Source organism: Bombina bombina, chromosome 2 (genome assembly GCF_027579735.1).
Source record: "Bombina bombina isolate aBomBom1 chromosome 2, aBomBom1.pri, whole genome shotgun sequence".
Classification (NCBI taxonomy): Eukaryota; Metazoa; Chordata; class Amphibia; order Anura; family Bombinatoridae; genus Bombina; species Bombina bombina.
The window spans coordinates 912,657,165-912,679,094 of NC_069500.1; the positions used below are offsets into that span (position 1 = coordinate 912,657,165).

Below are 21,930 nucleotides of genomic sequence, written 5' to 3' on the forward strand. Positions count from 1 at the left end.
GGTGGTGTAGTGGGGTCAGATTAGGGGGTAATATATTTAATATAGGTGGCGGCGGTGTAGGGGGGTGAGATTAGGGGGTAATACATTTAATATAGGTGGCGACGGTGTAGGGGGGTCAGATTAAGGGGTAATACATTTAATATAGGTGGCGGCGGTGTAAGGGGGTCAGATTAGGGGGTAATACATTTATTATAGGTGGTGGCGGTGTAGGGGGGTCAGATAAGGGGGAATACATTTAATATAGGTGGTGGCGGTGTAGGGGGGTCAGATTAGGGGGTAATACATTTAATATAGGTGGCGGCGGTGTAGGGGGGTCAGATTAGGGGGTAATACGTTTAATATAGGTGGCGGCGGGGTCCGGAAGTGGCAGTTTAGGGGTTAATACTAGGATAGGTTTATTGCGGTGTGGGCTATGGCGGTTTAGGGGTTAATAATTAGGCTTATTGCGTTGTGGGGGGTTGTCGGTCTAGGGGTTATAACATTTATTGTTAGGAGTGAGAGGGGGGATTGCGGTTATAGGGGTATACGTGTCGGGCTATTTTTGGGAGGCATGTTAGACAGTTACGAGAGATTTAAAAGTTTAGTTAGAAAGGCGCTGGCAGTTTCTAAAGTGCCGTAAATCACTGGCGACTCCAGAAATTTGTACTTACGCTTATTTCTGGACAGTTTGTCCAACTTACGGCACTTTAGCAACTGCCGGCGGGGTATATTGGATACCCCGATGTGCGAGGTGAAACTACTGGCGGCGCGGGTTACCTCGCTTGCGCCGAAAAGTATGCCATATATCGGATCGTGCCCCATATGTTTATTTTGTTGTGTACATTATCAAAATTAGTGAAATTAATAAAAAAAAAGGGCTTTGTGCTCTATTCAAATCTGTTTAGCACAACAATTCAAACAGTTTTTCACAGTGTAATGAGCCACTTAAAAAACTGTACATGAAAAAAAAATGTTAAAACACATTTGGTGTATGCAAAACTAGATCTTTGCTAACATGTGTATAGCCCTTTCAGTCTGAAATATTGGCTCCTGCTTTTTTATGTCTCAGCAGCGCTTAGAGAGTACAGTCAGTTGATACTTTTCCACTATTTGTAAAGCCCCTCAAGTTCCTGAAGCAAAACGCTTGTTGCAGTATTTGCCAGTATGTGTCTGCCTCACATGACCATACATACACCCCTTTCTCGTCCCCATGCAGTAGCACAGCCCTCTCACTAGCACAACCCTCTCACTAGCACTGCCCCTCTCACTACCACAGCCCCTATCACTAGCACAGCTTCTCTCAGTGGCACAACCCCTCACACTTACACAGCCTTTCTCATTAGCACAGCCTCGTTTACAAGCACAGCTCCTCGCACTAGCACAGCCCCTCGCACTAACACAACCCCTTGCATTAGCACAGCCCCTCTCACTAACACAGCCCCTCTCACTAGCACAACCCTCTCACTAGCACAACCCCTCTCACTACCACAGCCCCTATCACTAGCACAGCCTCTCTCAGTGGCACAACCCCTCACACTTACACAGCCTTTCTCATTAGCACAGCCTCGTTTACAAGCACAGCTCCTCGCACTAGCACAGCCCCTCGCACTAACACAACCCCTTGCATTAGCACAGCCCCTCTCACTAGCACAACCCTCTCACTAGCACAACCCCTCTCACTAGCACAGTCCCTTTCAGTGGCACAACCCCTCTCACTAGCACAGTCCCTTTCAGTGGCACAACCCCTCTTACTTACAGAGCCCCTCTTACTAGCATAGTCCTCTCACTAGCAACACCCCTCTCATTATGTCTATTTCCACTCCCCTGTATCATGAGACAGCCATCAGCCAATTACAAATGGATATACGTATATTTTGTTATTTCTTGTACATGTTCGATAGGAGCTGGTGACCCAAAAAGTGTAAATATAAAAATATTGTGCACATTTTGTTAATGGAAGTAAATTGGAAAGTTTTTTTAAAAAAATTGCATGCTCTATTTGAATAATGAAAGTTTTATTTTGATTTAAAGGGACATAATACTCATATGCTTAATCACTTGAAACTGATGCATTATAACTGTAAAAAGCTGACAGGAAAATATCACCTGAGCATCTCTATGTAAAAAAGAAAGATATTTTACCTCACAATTTCCTCAGCTCGCCAGAGTAAGTGCTGTGTAAAAATGTATCTTTCAGTTACTGTCCAGCTGCAGGTAAAAAATAAATACATGAAGAATTGAACTGCAGCCAATTAGCATCAGCAGTGCTGAGGTCATAAACTCTTTTACTGTGATCTCATGAGATTTCACTAAACTCTCATGAGATTTCATAGTAAACTTCCTTAAACTGAATAGGGAAATAAAATGAGTGTGCACAAAGCTCACTCCCTTGCCTGTCCCGGGAGAGACATACTGATTTGCTGCTTAAAGTCCTTTGCAATGGGGTTTAAATACTTAGGACATTTTGAGGTAAAATATCTTTTTTACATAGAGATGTTCAGGAGATATTTTCTAGTCAGCTTTTTACAGCTATGCTGCATCACTTTCACGTGTTTCAACATTTTGGTATCATGGCCCTTTTAGTGTCCCTTTAATGTTTATTGAGCAAGGAACAAGTATAGTGTGTCAAGAAAAAAGCTCTGTTTCTTTCAAAGGCAATCATATCCACACAAGCACACCCCCCACACACATTTATACTCACACACAGATACATACATACATACATATACATATACAAATACAAACACACACAGATACATAAACACACACACGTACAGTATATACACATACACACGCATACATATACAACTATACACATACATACACACACACATACAAACACACACATATACAAACACACATTCACAAATGCATACATACATATACACACTTACACACACACACACACATAAATATACAAACACACACATACATACATACACGCACACAAAAACACACCCATATACATACATATACACATACATACACACACAAACACATAGTAAAAATATCAGAAATTGAGCTAAAGTCTAGGACGCGCTAACATCTGCATGCCGGATAGTGAAAGTGCGTTTAATCTGTTACATAACAGACTTCTATCGGGGTGCGCTGAAAAACTCATGTGGGCTATCGCTCAAACTCTAAGAAAAAGGTGCGTTAACCCGAAGGTCAAATATTGGAGTTGTTTACTTTAAAACACTGCACATATACAGTACTGTGCAAAGGTCTTAATCCACCATTAGAATTGTTGCTTTAGCAATGGTATAATGACCATATATAATTATTTCTTAGTCTCTTTGGCCTAGATTTAGAGTTGGGCGGTAGCCGTCAAAACCAGCGTTAGAGGTTCCTAACGCTGGTTTTTACCGCCCTCTGGTATTTGGAGTCAGTCATTAAAGGGTCTAACGCTCACTTTTCAGCCGCGACTTTTCCATACCGCAGATCCCCTTACGTCAATTGCGTATCCTATCTTTTCAATGGGATCTTTCTAACTCCGGTATTTAGAGTCGTGGCTGAAGTGAGCGTTAGAAATCTAACGACAAAACTCCAGCCGCAGAAAAAAGTCAGTAGTTAAGAGCTTTCTGGGCTAACGCCGGTTTATAAAGCTCTTAACTACTGTGCTCTAAAGTACACTAACACCCATAAACTACCTATGTACCCCTAAACCGAGGTCCCCCCACATCGCCGCCACTCGATTAAATTTTTTTAACCCCTAATCTGCCGACCGCCACCTACGTTATACTTATGTACCCCTAATCTGCTGCCCCTAACACCGCCGACCCCTATATTATATTTATTAACCCCTAACCTGCCCCCCACAACGTCGCCGCCAGCTACCTACAATAATTAACCCCTAATCTGCCGCTCCGTAAATCGCTGCTACCTACATTATCCCTATGTACCCCTAATCTGCTGCCCCTAACACCGCCGACCCCTATATTATATTTATTAACCCCTAATCTGCCCCCCTCAACGTCGCCTCCACCTGCCTACACTTATTAACCCCTAATCTGCCGAGCGGATCACACCGCTACTATAATAAAGTTATTAACCCCTAATCCGCCTCACTCCCGCCTCAATAACCCTATAATAAATCGTATTAACCCCTAATCTGCCCTCCCTAACATCGCCGACACCTAACTTCAATTATTAACCCCTAATCTGCCGACCGAATCTCGCCGCTACTGTAATAAATGGATTAACCCCTAAAGCTAAGTCTAACCCTAACCCTAACACCCCCCTAAATTAAATATAATTTAAATCTAACGAAATAAATTAACTCTTATTAAATAAATTATTCCTATTTAAAGCTAAATACTTACCTGTAAAATAAACCCTAATATAGCTACAATATAAATTATAATTATATTATAGCTATTTTAGGATTTATATTTATTTTACAGGCAACTTTGTATTTATTTTAACCAGGTACAATAGCTATTAAATAGTTAAGAACTATTTAATAGCTAAAATAGTTAAAATAATTACAAAATTACTTGTAAAATAAATCCTAACCTAAGTTACAATTAAACCTAACACTACACTATCAATAAATAAATGAAATAAAATACCTACAATTACCTACAATTAAACCTAACACTACACTATCAATACATTAATTAAATACAATACCTACAAATAACTACAATTAAATAAACTAACTAAAGTACAAAAAATAAAAAAGAACTAAGTTACAAAAAATAATAAAATATTTAAAAACATTAGAAAAATATTACAACAATTTTAAACTAATTACACCTACTCTAAGCCCCCTAATAAAATTACAAAGCCCCCCAAAATAAAAAAATGCCCTACCCTATTCTAAATTAAAAAAGTTCAAAGCTCTTTTACCTTACCAGCCCTGAACAGGGCCCTTTGCGGGACATGCCCCAAGAAATTAATCTCCTTTGCCTGTAAAAAAACACATACAATACCCCCCCAACATTACAACCCACCACCCACATACCCCTAATCTAACCCAAACCCCCCTTAAATAAACCTAACACTAAGCCCCTGAAGATCTTCCTACCTTATCTTCACCTCACCGGGTATCACCGATCGGTCCTGGCTCCAAAATCTTCATCCAACCCAAGCGGGGGCTGGTGATCCATAATCCTGCGGCTGAAGAGGTCCAGAAGAGGCTCCAAAGTCTTCATCCTATCCGGGAAGAAGAGGCGATCCAGACCGGCAACCATCTTGATCCAAGCGGCATCTTCTATCTTCATCCGATGAGGAACGGCTCCATCGTGAAGACCTCCAGCGCGGATCAATCTTCTTCCGACGACGTCCAACTGAAGAATGACGGTTCCTTTAAGGGACGTCATCCAAGATGGCGTCCCTCGAATTCCGATTGGCTGATAGGATTCTATCAGCCAATCGGAATTAAGGTAGGAAAATTCTGATTGGCTGATGGAATCAGCCAATCAGAATCAAGTTCAATCCGATTGGCTGATCCGATCAGCCAATCAGATTGAGCTCGCATTCTATTGGCTGATCGGAAAAGCCAATAGAATGCGAGCTCAATCTGATTGGCTGATCGGATCAGCCAATCGGATTGAACTTGATTCTGATTGGCTGATTCCATCAGCCAATCAGAATTTTCCTACCTTAATTCCGATTGGCTGATAGAATCCTATCAGCCAATCGGAATTCGAGGGACGCCATCTTGGATGACGTCCCTTAAAGGAACCATCATTCTTCAGTCGGACGTCGTCGGAAGAAGATTGATCCGCGCTGGAGGTCTTCACGATGGAGCCGTTCCTCATCGGATGAAGATAGAAGATGCCGCTTGGATCAAGATGGTTGCCGGTCTGGATCGCCTCTTCTTCCCGGATAGGATGAAGACTTTGGAGCCTCTTCTGGACCTCTTCAGCCGCAGGATTATGGATCGCCAGCCCCCGTTGGGTTGGATGAAGATTTTGGAGCCAGGACCAATCGGTGATACCCGGTGAGGTGAAGATAAGGTAGGAAGATCTTCAGGGGCTTAGTGTTAGGTTTATTTAAGGGGGGTCTGGGTTAGATTAGGGGTATGTGGGTGGTGGGTTGTAATGTGGGGGGGGGGGGAATTGTATGTGTTTTTTTACAGGCAAAAGAGCTGAATTTCTTGGGGCATGCCCCGCAAAGGGCCCTGTTCAGGGCTGGTAAGGTAAAAGAGCTTTGAACTTTTTTAATTTAGAATAGGGTAGGGCATTTTTTTATTTTGGGGGGCTTTGTAATTTTATTAGGGGGCTTAGAGTAGGTGTAATTAGTTTAAAATTGTTGTAATATTTTTCTAATGTTTGTAAATATTTTATTATTTTTTGTAACTTAGTTCTTTTTTATTTTTTGTACTTTAGTTAGTTTATTTAATTGTAGTTATTTGATTGTATTGTATTAAATTAATGTATTGATAGTGTAGTGTTAGGTTTAATTGTAGGTAATTGTAGGTATTTTATTTAATTTATTTATTGATAGTGTAGTGTTAGGTTTAATTGTAACTTAGGTTAGGATTTATTTTACAGGTAATTTTGTAATTATTTTAACTATTTTAGCTATTAAATAGTTCTTAACTATTTAATAGCTATTGTACCTGGTTAAAATAAATACAAAGTTACCTGTAAAATAAATATAAATCCTAAAATAGCTATAATATAATTATAATTTATATTGTAGCTATATTAGGGTTTATTTTACAGGTAAGTATTTAGCTTTAAATAGGAATAATTTATTTAATAAGAGTTAATTTATTTTGTTAGATTTAAATTATATTTAATTTAGGGGGTGTTAGGGTTAAAGTTAGACTTAGCTTTAGGGGTTAATAAATTCATTAGAGTAGCGGTGAGCTCCTGTCGGCAGATTAGGGGTTAATACTTGAAGTTAGGTGTCGGCAATGTTAGGGAGGGCAGATTAGGGGTTAATACTATTTATTATAGGGTGGGTTATTGAGGCGGGAGTGAGGCGGATTAGGGGTTAATACATTTATTATAGTAGCGCTCAGGTCCGGTCGGCAGATTAGGGGTTAATAAGTGTAGTTAGGTGGAGGCGATGTTGGGGGCGGCAGATTAGGGGTTAATAAATATAATATAGGGGTCGGCGATGTTAGCGCAGCAGATTAGGGGTACATAGGGATAATGTAGGTGGCGGGGGTGTACGCAGATTAGGGGTTAAAAATAATATGCAGGGGTCAGCGATAGCGGGGGCGGCAGATTAGGGGTTAATAAGTGTAAGGTTAGGGGTGTTTAGACTCGGGGTACATGTTAGAGTGTTAGGTGCAGACGTAGGAAGTGTTTCCACATAGAAAACAATGGGTTTTTTTCAGCTCAAACTGTCCCATTGTTTTCTATGGGGGAATCGTGCACAAGCACGTTTTTGAAGCTGGCCGTGTCCGTAAGCACCGCTGGTATAGAGAGTTGAAGTTGCGGTAAATATGCTATACGCTCCTTTTTTGGAGCCTAACGCAGCCATTCTGTGAACTCTAAATACCAGCGTTTACACAAAAATTACTGCGCTTGCTGTCTGTACAATTAGCCAAGAACTAATTAATTAATTCACCCCAAAAGAAACTGGTGGTGAAAATACAACTTCAATACGAGTGTAAAATTAAGTTAATGTCAATATTGGAACCTCTAATATTAGTGTCAGACTTCAAAAAGCACTCTATATTTATAATGGATATCACAATCAATATAGTTGCTATTAAGTATATTAAGATAAAAACGAAGAACCAACAGGCATATCTTTCATGACTTAAGGAGTAGGGTAGAAATACCAGTAATGTTACTACCAATAGGATCTCTTCTATCCTCCCAATGGATTTCTCCTTAGTGATTAGAGTGGTGGTGCTGCTCCTTCACACAGGGCACTCAGGGGTGCGCTGACTTTAAGAACTGGAACGAAAAGAGCACAGAGCGCATCCACGACTCAAGGTGAATCAAAAAACAATTTATTCCAAGCAATTAATATGTTGCACTTACAAGAAGTATTAAAAAATGACGCCTTAAACAAACACTCCAACCCGTCAGCTCAATGAACTCAGCTTCTACAGTACTTATCAGCCGGATACACTGTCCACACTCGATATCAAGAGTTCCCTACTTGCGGGCTGTTTCTCCCGGCTTGTCTCGGCTTGTTCTGAGTTCCAATGCGGCTGCAGGAAATAGTGATGACCAATGACGGAGAGTTCCAATGTGGCTACAGGAAATAGTGATGACCAATGACGGGAGCAGCCCGTCATTGGTCATCACTATTTCCTGCAGCCGCATTGGAACTCAGAACAAGCCGAGACAAGCCGGGAGAAACAGCCCGCAAGTAGGGAACTCTTGATATCGAGTGTGGACAGTGTATCCGGCTGATAAGTACTGTAGAAGCTGAGTTCATTGAGCTGACGGTTGGAGTGTTTGTTTAAGGCGTCATTTTTTAATACTTCTTGTAAGTGCAACATATTAATTGCTTGGAATAAATTGTTTTTTGATTCACCTTGAGTCGTGGATGCGCTCTGTGCTCTTTTCGTTCCAGTTCTAAATACCAGCGGTATTTAAAAGGTGCGGCCAGAAAAAAGCCAGCGTAGCTAACGCACCCCTTTGGCCGCAGAACTCTAAATCTAGGCGTAAATTAGAATACAATCAGCAAGCACAACCCAGGTGCTGAACTTTAGCCTTTTCAAATAAAGATAGCAAGAGAACGAAGAAAAAAATTATAATAAATTATAATAAATTAAAAATAAATCCTATTATGAGGACTCTAAAAATGAAAGACCAGACTGTAATAAAAAACAGGGATATGATTGTCTCTCTTCACAGCACATTTGTTTATATTGTATTAAATATAATTTGTTAAACAGGAGACTCCATTGTATTTTCTGAATAGCAAAATGTCTCTCTTTAAAGGGACATGAAACACAAACAAAAATATTTCATGATCCTGACATACCGGTACATACATTTTTTTTTTTATTGAGGTTATACAGGTGAAATAACAATACAGGATTTAAGTGTTACAGGATAAATATAAATGTCAATGTTACATTAGCCATCCCTAAGCAAGTAATCACCAAAAAAAACTTAACATAATATTAGACTGTAATGAGAATATTCATTTTCTCATTAACATATAAACTGTTTCCAAACACATAACACACAAGTTGAGTATCTGTTGGTAGCCAGAAGTTAACTAGGAGTGTTTGTAGGGGTATGGCAAATTATGTGAGAAAAGTATGCCTAAAGTGAGCCATTAATGGTGCTAACTACGTGTGGGAGTGGAATAGAATCTTGAGTTTTGCTTTTAAGCAACTTCAGAAAAGGGAGCACCGAGCACAACATTATGAGAAGGATCATGCTTTAGAAGGGAGAGAAATAGGGAGATAAGAAGAGGGGAGAAGAGATGGGGGAAAGAGAGAAAAAAAAAAAAAAGGGGAATAAGAGGTCTCTAAGACTAACATGAGTTCTTGTCAGGTTTAAGTAGTAGAATCCCTAATTTTTTTCCATATTTCCCAGGATTGACAATGTAGGGATATCCTATTATTTATGGCAAACACAGGGCTCTCCATTACTTCTAGATAGTCCATGATTTTGGACAGATCACCCCAGTTGGGGATAGAGGAATGTTTCCACTGGTACATACATTTTTAAACAACTTTCCAAAGTACTTCTATTATCAATTTTGCTTAATTTTCTTTGTATCCTTTGTTGAAGGATCAGCAATGCCCTACTCAGAGCTAGCTGAATACACCGGTAAGCCAATGACAAGAGACATTTATGGGCAGTCACCAATGAGCACCTAGTTTCCACCTTTGAGCCTACGTAGGTATGCTTTTCAATAAAGAATACCAAGAGAACCAAGCAGCTTAGATAATAGAAGTAAAATGGATAGTTTTAGACATTTTAGGTTTCCTTTCAGTCCAGAAAACGTCTGTCATTCTAACTCTGTTTCCCAAAGGAGTTTAACTTAGGGTTCAAGCAGCACATCATATTGTTATATGACAGTGAGGGTTTAGCAAAACACATACCTTTATTTAGCCACATAAAAACATAATGCGCCTACTATCCAAGCTAGCAAATATTGCAATGCTATTTCTACTATTTCATGCTTGGTGTCTAACTGCTTGATGATGAACCTGGAAAAGGAGAAGGTCAAAAGGTAAATTACAGTGGCATCTGCTGCAGTAGACCAACGCACTACCTCTTCTGTTTGGTTTGGTAAAGTAAACACCGGCCCTTTAAGATCATCGATGAGGAGACCTCATGGAAAGAACAAGCACAATCCAAAATTCCAGTTGGATAGAATTTAGAAATATTTTATTTTATTGGGTTGCCTACATGAAGGAGTGCAGAAAAAAGGGGCAACCAACCACTTGAAACATGATTGTGGATGGGATGTTCCTGTCTACACATTCATATGTGGGAATTGCCCCTATCTGCCAATGAGCATGCAGTATGTGTTGAGCAGTGACCTACACTATTAATATTGATTTAAATCGATTTTAATTAGTAAATTTTCATGCTAAATAATATCTGGTCGAGAGACATTAAAAATGCAAAACATGCAACAAAAAGTTTAAGAAACCTGATGGAACAGATGGTAGACATCTTAATATCTGGCATACATGCTAACCATTCCAACCTAGGCTCAATCCAAAGTGAAAAGCAAGACATTATTATAGCAACTAAAATAAAACAAAATAGGCAGAAATGGGTGCAATAAAGCTACAAAGACGGTGCTAACAACAACAGCCTAACCACATGTCTGACACGTTTTGGATACGTTTTGTAATCACAGACTGATCAGTGGATGTTACCATATTACTTTTCAAGAGTCCAAAACCATTTGAGGTAAGCTATCAATCAAATGTCCAAAGTAGAAGCACAATTTAAAGGAACTATTATTAATCAAAACCCAGTGGTGAAACTGTGTGCCACACCCAGAGTAAGTTAAAGGGATAGTAAACACCAAAAATGTTATTGTTTAAAAAGATAGATAATCCCTTTATTTACCATTCCCCAGTTTTGCATAACCAACACGGTTATATTAATACACTTTTTACCTCTGTGATAACCTTGTATCTAAGTCTCTGCTGACTGCCTCCTTATCTTAGTTCTTTTGAAAGACTTGCATTTCAGGCAATTAGTGCTGACTCTTAAATAACTTCCACGGGCATGAGCACAATGTTATCTATAGGGCACACGTAAACTAACACCTCCTAGCTATGAAAAACTGTCAAATGCATTCAGATAAGAGGCGATCTTCAAGGGCTTAGAAATTAGCATATGAGCCTACCTAGGTTTAGCTTTCAACTAAGAATACCAAGAGAACAAATCAAATTTGACTATAAAAGTAAAATGGAAAGTCGTGCCCTATCTGAATCATTAAAGTTTAATTTAGTTTACTAATAAACAAACCATTTATAATGTTACAATAATAAAATGTATAAAAACCTGACCATTACAATAAATACATACATGTATGTTCCCATAGATTTATATTGGTTTCTATTTGTATAATTTAGCCCTTTCTCTAATTTACACATTGTTCCACTAATATGTACCCCTAATGTGGTATATTTATAAGGCGGATTGTGAAAAACTATCACTGCCAAAGATGGGAATTCCTTTTCGAAAAGGATAGATTATGTTATGTACCACTCCTAAATCTGTTATACTGGTCGCGTTTACAACATGCTCTTTGGTTCTGAGGGGACTTTTTTTTATTGGAACAAGCTGGATTTAAACAAGATGGCACCCATGACTAGAGGGCCGTTATATACACACTAGTGCTTACATTTCACTGCACACTGACTGCTGGTTACAGCATACTTCCCTGCTAATCTGCTAGTTCTCTACTGAATGCACTAAAAAGCCCAAACATGATCTGTTGGTGCCAAGAAACTGCCAGATGAAACTGCTTATAAAATACAGCAGTAATATTTTTAGTTTACTGGACTCTCAGATCTGAATATCAAAGTATGAAATGGTTCTCTGACTCAACAGCAATTTTCCAAACAATCGTTTATCTTTCCCATGAAACCTAACATAACAAATGCCTCATTTCAAGCTCTGTTACAGTTTCATTTGCACCTAAATGTTTCGTTTTCTAAGGGCAAGTTTGTCTTCTAAGTCCAAATCACTTACTCAACCACCAACAGTGGCTTAATCTATTTGTGTTAGTAGTAAAACAGTAATTATTTAACCCATTTTCCAGTAACATACAGGCCAATGATAAGTAATATACATTTATATATTTTATAGGAAGTTGTTTAACCCTTGTATGACAATAAATCTAAGAGTATTTCAATATGTAATGTGGAGTATTATAATTGCAACACTACTGTCCTAAAACCTAATGGAGAATCCCAGACTAGCTCAATCCATAGTTGGTCACTGTATACTTAAAGGGACATGAAACCCAAAATGTTTCTTTCATGATTTAGGTAGAACATACAATTTTAAACAGTTTTCCAGTTTACTTCTATTATCAATTTTGGTTTATCCTCTTGGTATCATTTGTTGAAGGAGCAGCAATCCACTACTGATTTCTAACTGAACACATGGGGGAGCCAATGACAATCAGTAGATATATGCAGCCATCAATCAGCAGCTAGAACCTAGGTTGTATGCTGCTCCTGAGCTTTCCTAGATAAACCTTTCAGCAAAGGATAACAAGAGAAGGAAGCAAATAAAATAATAAGTAAATTAGAAAGCTGTTTAAACATCTAGGCTCTGTCAAAATCATAAATGTCTAATTATGACTTTACTGTTGTTTCCTTAAAGGGACAGCCTACTCCAGAATTGTTAATCTATAAAACAGATAGGCAATCCCTTTATTACCCATTCAACAGTTTTGCACAATGGACGTGAGCACAATGTTATCTATATAGCACACATGAACTAATGCCCTCTAGCTGTACAAAACTGTCAAAATCCCCTGAGATAAGAGGGCTTAGAAATTAGCATGTGAGCCTACCTAAGTTTAGCTTTTAACAAATAATACCAAAAGAACAAAACAAATTTGATGATAAAAGTAAATTGGAAAGTTGTTTAAAATTGCATTCTCTATCTGAATCATGAAAGTTTAATTTTTAATAGACTGTCCTTTTAATACACTTTTTACCCCCGTGATTACCTTGTATCTAAGCCTCTGCAGACTGCCCCTTTATCTCAGATCTTTTGACAGACTTGCATTACAGGCAATCAGTGCTGACTCCTAGATAACTCCACAAGCGTGAGCACAATGTTATCTATATGGCTTACATGAATTAACGTTGTCTAGTTGTGAAAAAAAATCTAAATGCATTCAGATAAGAGGCGGCCTTCAAGGGCTAATAAATTAGCATATAAGCCTACCTAGGTTTAGCTTTCAACTAACAATACCAAGAGAACAAAGCAAAAATGATTAACCAGTCCGGTTCAATATAAGGATTTTTGCAGTTAAAGGCAGGGCTGAGGTTAAACTTCTTTTGGCAGGTCTTACTCACTGCTTTAAATAATTTGTTTGTGATGTGTTCATATTAAAGGCCTGATGATCTAATGTGCTCTGCTCAGGTGAGATTATATAAGAAGCATTCAGCTAGATTACGAGTTTTGTCGGTAAGGCTGTGCGCTACTAACGAGCAGTTTATGCTCACCGCTCACCTACAGACAACGCTGGTATTACGTTTTTTTTTAAACCCGGCGTTAGCCGCAGAAAAGTGAGCGAAGAGCAAAATTTTGCTCCACATCTCACCTCAATACCAGCGCTGCTTACGTTAGCGGTGAGCTGGCTGAACGTGCTCGTGCACAATTTCCCCATAGGAATCAATGAGGGAAATAAAAATAAATCCTAAACTAGCTACAATGTAATTATTAGTTATATTGTAGCTATTTTAGGGTTTATTTTACAGGTAAGTATTTCGTTTTAAGTAGGAATTATTTAGTTAATTGTAGTAATTTTATTTCAATTTATTTAAATTATATCTAAGTTAGGGGTGTTAGGGTTAGACTTAGGTTTAGGGGTTAATACATTTAATATAGTGGCGGCGATGTTGGGGGCGGCAGATTAGGGGTTAATAAATGTAGGTAGGTGTCGGCGATGTTAGGGACGGCAGATTAGGGGTTAATAAATTTTAACTAGTATTTGCGAGGCGGGAGTGCGTCGGTTTAGGGGTTAATATATTGATTATAGTGGCGGCAATGTCCGGTTCGGCAGATTAGGGGTTAAAAATTTTATTTTAGTGTTTGCGATGTGGGGGGGGGGGCCTCGGTGTAGGGGTTAATAGGTAGTTTATGGGTGTTAGTGTACTTTTTAGCACTTTAGTTAAGAGTTTTATGTTATGGCGTTAGCCCATAAAACTCTTAACTACTGACTTTTAAATGCGGTAGGAGTCCTGACAGGAGAGGGTCTACCACTCACTTCTTCCAAGACTCGTAATACCGGCGTTAGGAAAATCCCATTGAAAATATGGGATACCCAATTGACGTAAGTCGCGGTAAAAAAGTGAGCGGTACACCTGTACCTGCAAGACTCGTAATACCAGCGCTAGGAAAAAAGCAGCGTTGGGACCTCTCAACGCTGCTTTTTAACGCAAAACTCGTAATCTAGGTGATTGTTAGTACAGTGATGTCCCTCAGGAATTTTATCAACTCAAATTTTACCTTGAGAGATGTTTATCTCACTATTCAGGGTCCTATATGTGAAGAAATACCCCTATGTTTTATTCTGTCTTAAGGCTAACGTGAGTATTTTATACCAGATCTAGGTAACTGTAAGCAAAAAGGGTTTTTGTGTTCTTAACCAGCTATGCATTAAAGCATAGGATAGCAATATGGGCAATTTGTAAAATATTTATTTACTGAACTGCAGATTTTGCTACAAGTAGGTTTCATGTTATATAAGCCTCATAATCATACTTTGCTTAAAGGGACAGAAAAGTAAACCAAGAAACTGTCATGATTTATATAGAACAAGTAATTTTAAAGAACTTTCCATTTTACTTCTATTCCCAAATTTACTTTTTTTTCTCTTGGTACCCTTCGTTGAAGAGTATACCTAGGCAGGCATCTGCCCTGCTAGGAGCTAGGTGGTGATTGATGGCTGTGCACATATGACTCTTATCATTGGCTCACCAGGTATGTTTAGCTAGCTCCCTGTAGTGCATTGCTACTCTTTAAAAATGCATATCAGAATTTTAATAGAAGTAAATTGTAAAGTTGTTAAAAATGTAACGCTCTGAATCGTGAAAGTTTAACTTTGGCTTTACTGTCCCTTTAAGCAGCAAATCTATGGTATTATCACAACAAGAACAACAAGAACAGTCCAAAAAGCTTATTATTTATTTTACTCTGTATAGTCAGTTATAAGTTTAGCTACATCTGTCTCCAAGGGTCGAGATTATTTTACTGAGCATTATATTGTAAGTGTTGTAAGATATTAGTGAACTCACCTTAATGAGTTACACAGTTCCCAAGGTAAAACATTGCCTTTAAAACAATCCCTGAAGGGCCTCATCATTCTGATGAGGCATCTTATAGAATCTCACCAGACCAGAGAGCTTTAAGGAATCTGCCCCATTTCCTGTTGCTCTAATTTTCTTCGAACAATGAATGGACACAGCATGATTTCAATGTTTTAGCAAGAATGTCAGTCTCTTGTTTAGTGAAAAAAGCATAAGCTATAGATAATAACACATGTTCTTGTCTTCAAAACATTTTGTCCTTATCTAACGTGTCTAACTATAGTAATAATGCTTTTAGGCAATTTTGTAAAGTAAACATATAACCCTGTTAAAGGGACAGTATACTATAAAATTGTTTTTTTTCCTTAATGTGTTTCTAATTACATTTTTTACCAGCTGCAGAGTATACAATGTATGTGAATTTGCTTTTTAAGGTTTGTGTAAATAAATGAGCTGATTTTGTGTTTTTGAAGCCACAACCTAATAAAATGGGTTGAGCTTGTAGGTATAATCAGATCTCATTACTTTATCACATTGTGTACATATACCTGCTTCTTTATTTTATATCCATCCATACACCAATCACCAATACTTGGAGAGAACAATGGAAAATAAACATTTTATTACCTTATCTCTTCTATACCTCACTGGGAGTGTAATTTCTTCTACTGGCTGTGTTAAAACAGCTTGGCATAAGGCCAAAAACTTTCAGGATGGGTGGGGATACCACAGGTTAAATCAACTATTTCAAATGCCAATATAAGGGTAATGGAAGTACTTGTAAACAATTTAATACACTCCAGCAGGTAAAGTGGATCATTGGGAACAAATTAAAAAGGAGAATGTTTTTGAGTAAACTGTCCCTTTAAAGGGATGGTAAAGATCTTCATATTTTAATAGAAAATGTTTATTTATGCATAATGAAATAACTTTGCAATATATATATATATATATATATATATATATAAAAATTATTTTGCCCCCTTTTCATGTAATTTAGCTCTGAAAATCCAGCAATTTCTAATTCTCATAATGCAAAATGTTCCCAGCTGACTTTTCAAGGCTAACTGTGCTACATATCTATCCCTAATTGGCTTAATCAGATAACAACTACGGAAAAATGTCTTGTAATTACAAGGTGTTTACTTTCCCTTTAAACGGTGAGTTCAATACTCTTTTAAAGAAATAAAGAAGAAAGGTTTTGAGACTTCTATCAAAACGTATGAGAGCTAGGTAATGACAACGATAACATATCCGTGTTCTGGCTCTTATTCTCACACAGAGAGAGAAAAACAGTGTGGGGTTTTATATGACTTATGGTCTCCTTAACCATTCCGGTAACAGTGCAGACCTTAAAGGGACAGTATACTGTTAAATTGTTTTTCTCTTAATGTGTTTCCAATTGCTTTTTTAACCAGCTGCAGAGTATAAAATGTATGAGATTTGCTTTTTTAAGGCTTATTTGTGTATATGATTCAGCTGATTTTGTGTTTTGAAGCAACAACCTAATAAAATTGGTTGAGCTTGTAGGTATAATCAGATCTCATTACCTTATCACATTGTGTACATATATCTGCTTCTTTATGTTATATCTGTCCATAAACCAATCACCAATACTTGGAGAGAACAATTGAAAATTAACATTTTATTACCTTATCTCTTCTATAACCCACTGGGAGTGTAATTTCTTCTACTGGTTGAGTTAACACAGCTTGACCTTGAGGCCAAAACACTTTCAGCACGGGTGGGGATAACACAGGCTAAATAAACTATTTCAAATGCCAATATAAGGGTAATGGAAAAACTTGTAAACAATTTAATACACTCCAGCAGGTAAAGTTAATAATTGGGAACAAATTAAAGGGGAGACATATTTTGAGTAAACTGTCCCTTTAACATGTAGGGGAAGTCTCACCAAACTGCTCTCATTCACAGCTTACACACGCACACAGCGTTGTTGCTTCTACCCAGCCTCTGTCCTTTTCGTCTGATCCGATCACATGACCCGTACGTCATCAACGTCACAACCCACTTTCCTCCAATAGTGCTTTACTGATATACCAGTGACTAGGGGTCCCACTGTTCCAGGTGGTCGTACCAATATCCATCCAATAAAATAGCAAGCTACGGTCAATAAAAGTTCACTTTTATTTGTACAAATAAAAAAGTCATGGTCTGGCAAACAGACAGCATCCAGCACCACAGTTTACGCATTTCGGTTCTAAGTCATACTCATAAGTTATGAGCACGGCTTAGAGCCAAAACGCGTAACCTGTGTTGCTGGATGCTGTCTGTTTGCTGGACCATGATTTTGTACAAATAAAAGTGAACTTTTATTGACTGCTGCTTCCTACTGTATTGGATCGATATTTGAGACTTCTATGCCTGTTTACTTGCAACTGCTATTTCTTTCTTTGCACACTCTCATCTTTTCTATTTTGTCATTTAAAGGGAAAGTAAACAATTTTTAATTGCAAGACATTTCTGTTGTGTAGCTATAGAATAACATGTCAGCCAAATCATAATGTAATAAATTAGGATCCGTTTACTACAATTAATTTTCAATAGGCAAACTGCAATCTATTATTTTGCCTAATTTAGAGGAGCCAATTTGGGCTTTAGTCCACATACAATAAGGCTAATGTTAGTATAAAGCAAATTGTTTTGTAGTTGTTATCTGATAAAGCCAGTTAGGGACAGGTATGTAGCAGAGTAAGCCTTGAGAGATTAGCAAACGCATTTCAAGTTATGAGAATTAGAAATTGCTCAATTTTCAGAGCTAAATTACCTCCAAAGGGAGCAAAATAAATCATGAAAATATATTGCAAAGTTGTTTCATTGCACATGACTAACTATTGTATATAAAAATCTCAAGGTTTTTACTGTCCCTTTAATACACAACACCTTCTATATCTTTCCTTCTGTATAGCTTCTGTGTTATATTTAGCCTGTGAGAGTGGAGTCTCATGCCCAACTAATAAGGTTTATAGTAGGTGGCAAAACACTGCATGATTGTAATATACTCTTCTGAATTAAAAAGGCATAAAAATGCAAAACACTCTAATGTGTCAGAGAACAATATTATTGCACTATTGCTTGCATTTAACTATGTGTTTAACTCTAGCTGTACACACAAGGCGAGGCAATGACAAGAGGGATATGTGTGTAGCTAGCTCCTAGTAGTGCATTGCTGGTGCTTATTTGAGCCAGGTATGATTTTCAACAAAGGATACAGAAAGAACAAAGTAAACATTTTAACAGAAGTACATTGAGAAGTCTCTTATAAATTACATGCTCTATCTGAACTATGAAAGTTTAATTTAGAATTTTATGTCCCTTTGAGTACAAATCAGATTCATTCATAAAATAGTCTAATTATGCAAAAAAATAAAAAAACGAAAAAAAATAAAAATATTTTAAAATAATTTGGAAAAGGCATTTTCAGTTTCGGTTTTTGGCTAAGTGCATCATGGATTTTCGGATTTGGTTTCGGTCCAGAATTTCTATGTCGGTGCATCACTACCTGAAACCCTTTCATGTGGTTTATATTCTCATGCTTCACAATAAAGTCTACTACTTCATCTGGATGTGTTATTTGAATTATCCCACTGTATACCACTAAATGAATACAAACGCTTATATTTGAATAAATATATAATATCCATATTATTAAACTCACCTGGACTCAAAGCTTTTGCAAGTTCTGTTTTGCTTGTACCGGTGTAATCTGTATTTTGACTTGTGCTAGCTTCTGGATTTCTAGCCAGTGGACTTGTTGACTTACTGACTAATACAGTTGTAGATTCAGTGGGTGTTTGTGGTTCTGTTTTAAGTGGTGATGTGGTATCTGCTTTTGTATTTACACCTGTTGTAGAATGAGTAGTGGCTTCAGCAGGCTTTGACGTAGATGCAATGCTAGATATCCCAGTCGGTCCTGTAGATGGTTTTGTAAGTCCATCAGTAGATTCTGTTGTTTTGACAGTAGATATTAATAGATTTCCAGTAGACGTTTGGGGACTAAAAGTAGATGTATTGTTATCTGGGTCATTTGTTGAGGGTGAAGAGCTTGTAATTTGTGGGCTTGTTGAGTTTGGAATGGAGGAGTCAATTTCAGTAGTCACTGTCAGTTCTGTATGAGAAACTGTACTAGGTAATACCGTTGATTCAGATTTGTCTTCTACAGCTTTTGTGTTTGTAGATACGGATGAAACTGAATCCTCCACGGAAGTAAGTTCATGGGTTGATGCTGCTGGTGTTTGTTGGGTGGTAAGAGAGTTTTCAGAATTTGTTGTTAAACCAATGCTAGAAGTGTGTTCAGATTCTACTTTATCTGTACCAGTACTATCAGTAGACACTGTTTCTGTGTTTGTTATTATAGGTCTATTTTCAGAAGATGTGGCTGGTGTCTCTGTACTTCCAATTCCAGGTGATGCTGTCTGTGCTGCAGTAGAGGTAGAACCATCTGCCAATAACCCTAATAAAGTAAAAGGTAATTAGAAATATGAATCTGAACATACTCAAAATACAATTAAATTGATGCTGTATACAGATAAATATTCATTGTCATGTTATAATAAAACAAAGCTAATCACATCTGGGCAAAAAGAGTGATAATCACTTTAGGGCATTGCCCTACCAAATACCCTTCTAAGGGTGATGCCCTACCAAATGCCTTCATAAGGCCAATTTTCTTTTTGTAGTATATGGATTTTTTTTAGGGTATTTCTTTTTTAGAATATTTTTAAAATCACTTTAAGCTAATAGGTTAAGAAGTTTATTGCAGTGGGCTATTAGTGGTTAATATTTGAATTCTTAGTCCAATCATCCAATAGAAAAAGCTTTCATTCTATTGACTGATTGCAAGGGCACCCCCATATAAGGGAGAATCTCGCATTTAAACTTTAGTGTGCGGCGGTGAACTCATGAAGAGGTCGTCGAGGATGGAAGATGATAAGATCATAAGATGGATAAAGACCAGTGGGGTGGAAGAGGACATCCCCAGCGCAGCGCCACCATGGCTGAAGATAGAAGAGGAGCACTGACTTGGTGTAGTAGCTGCCCACCTAGGAGCTGGATTCAAGTTGGGTGAGTATCATCTTTGGGGTTCAGTGTTAGGCTTTTTTGGGTGGGTATTTATTTTTACAATAGATTTTTATTTTTGTAATTTTTTAGAATAGGATTTGTTTTATGCAAAAGAGTTATAATCACTTTAGAGTACTTCCCTACCAAATGATTTAGACAGAGCATACAGTTTTAAGCAACTTTCTAACCTACTCCTATTTTTCTTCCTTCTCTTGGTATCTTTGTTAGAAAAGCAGGAATGTATGCATAAGAGCTAGTCAATTTTTGGTTCAGAACTTGGGTTGCACTTGCTTATTGGTGGCTAAATATAGCCACCAATCAGCAAGCGCTAGCCAGGGTGCAGAAACAAAAATAGGCTCCTTATCTTACATTCCTACTTTTGTAAATAAAAAACACCTAGAGAACGAATAAAAATTGACAGTAGGAGTAAATTAGAAAGTTGCTTAAAATTGCATGCTCTATCTGAATAATGAAAGAAAAAAAATTGTCTTTACTATCCCTTTAAGGGCTACCAATTACCCTTGTGAGGGCAATCTTTTTTAGGATAGGGTTTATTTTTTATTTCAGGGTTTTTTGTAGAAAATATTTTTTAATGCAAAAGAGCTTAATCACTTTAGGGCAGTGCCCTACCAAATGCCCTTCTCAGGGTAATTTTTAGTGTAGGTATTTTAGGATTTTTGGGCGTTGGGGGTTACTTTGGTGTTAGAATAGAGATAAATATATTTTTAAAGCAAAAGAGCTAAATCACTTTAGGATAATTCCCTACAAAGTGCCCTTCTAAGGGCAAATTCTAGAGTAGGTTATATAGTGCTCTTTATTTTGGGGTCAGCTTTTTTTTAAGGGGAATTTAGTTTTAGTATAGGCATAACTGTTTTTTTTATTAATTTTTTTTATTTTTGTTAGTGTTTTTTATTTTGTGTAATTTAGAGGGTGTTAGGTTAGGGGTCTTGGGGGGTTAGCTGTTAGGGGGTTAAGTAGTGTAGGGGTAGTTTGAGGTGGGGTTGTGGTGGTTTAGAGGTTAAGTAGAGTAGGAAGGTTATTGCAGTGAAGTATTAGCATTTTAGGGGTTAAGTAGTGTAGGGGCTATTGTAGTGGGGTATTGGCTGTAAAGGGGTTAAGTAGTGTAAGGGCTATTGCGGTGGGGTATTGGCTGTAAAGGGGTTAAGTAGTGTAGGGGCTATTGCAGTGGGTATTGGTGGTGTATGGGTTAAGTAGGTTAGTGGAATAATGCGGTGGGGCAATATATTTAAAAGGGATCCTTTACATCATCAATGTTGGTGCCGATGCTGCTTATAATATTTTGCCAGCATCTCCACCCATTGTGATGTATAATAAAACTCCTCTCAGCGATGCTGCCTTTAAACAATGCGAGCAGCTGGGAATATTTTGCTTGCTTTCTCGACCGCGTCAGATCTCTTTTGAATATATTACCACATTGCCGCACTTTGGATCATTAGGACCTATGGGTG

General features: G+C 37.8%; 1 protein-coding gene across 1 annotated transcript in view; it reads right to left on the reverse strand.

The window, feature by feature from the left end:
- PARM1 (prostate androgen-regulated mucin-like protein 1) overlaps positions 1-21,930 on the reverse strand; it is a 251,062-nt gene that overhangs the window by 64,066 nt on the left and 165,066 nt on the right. The window contains exon 2 of the mRNA XM_053703311.1: positions 19,059-19,853. Within this exon, the coding sequence (XP_053559286.1) occupies positions 19,059-19,853 (795 nt within the window). The remainder of the gene's footprint in view (positions 1-19,058; positions 19,854-21,930) is intronic.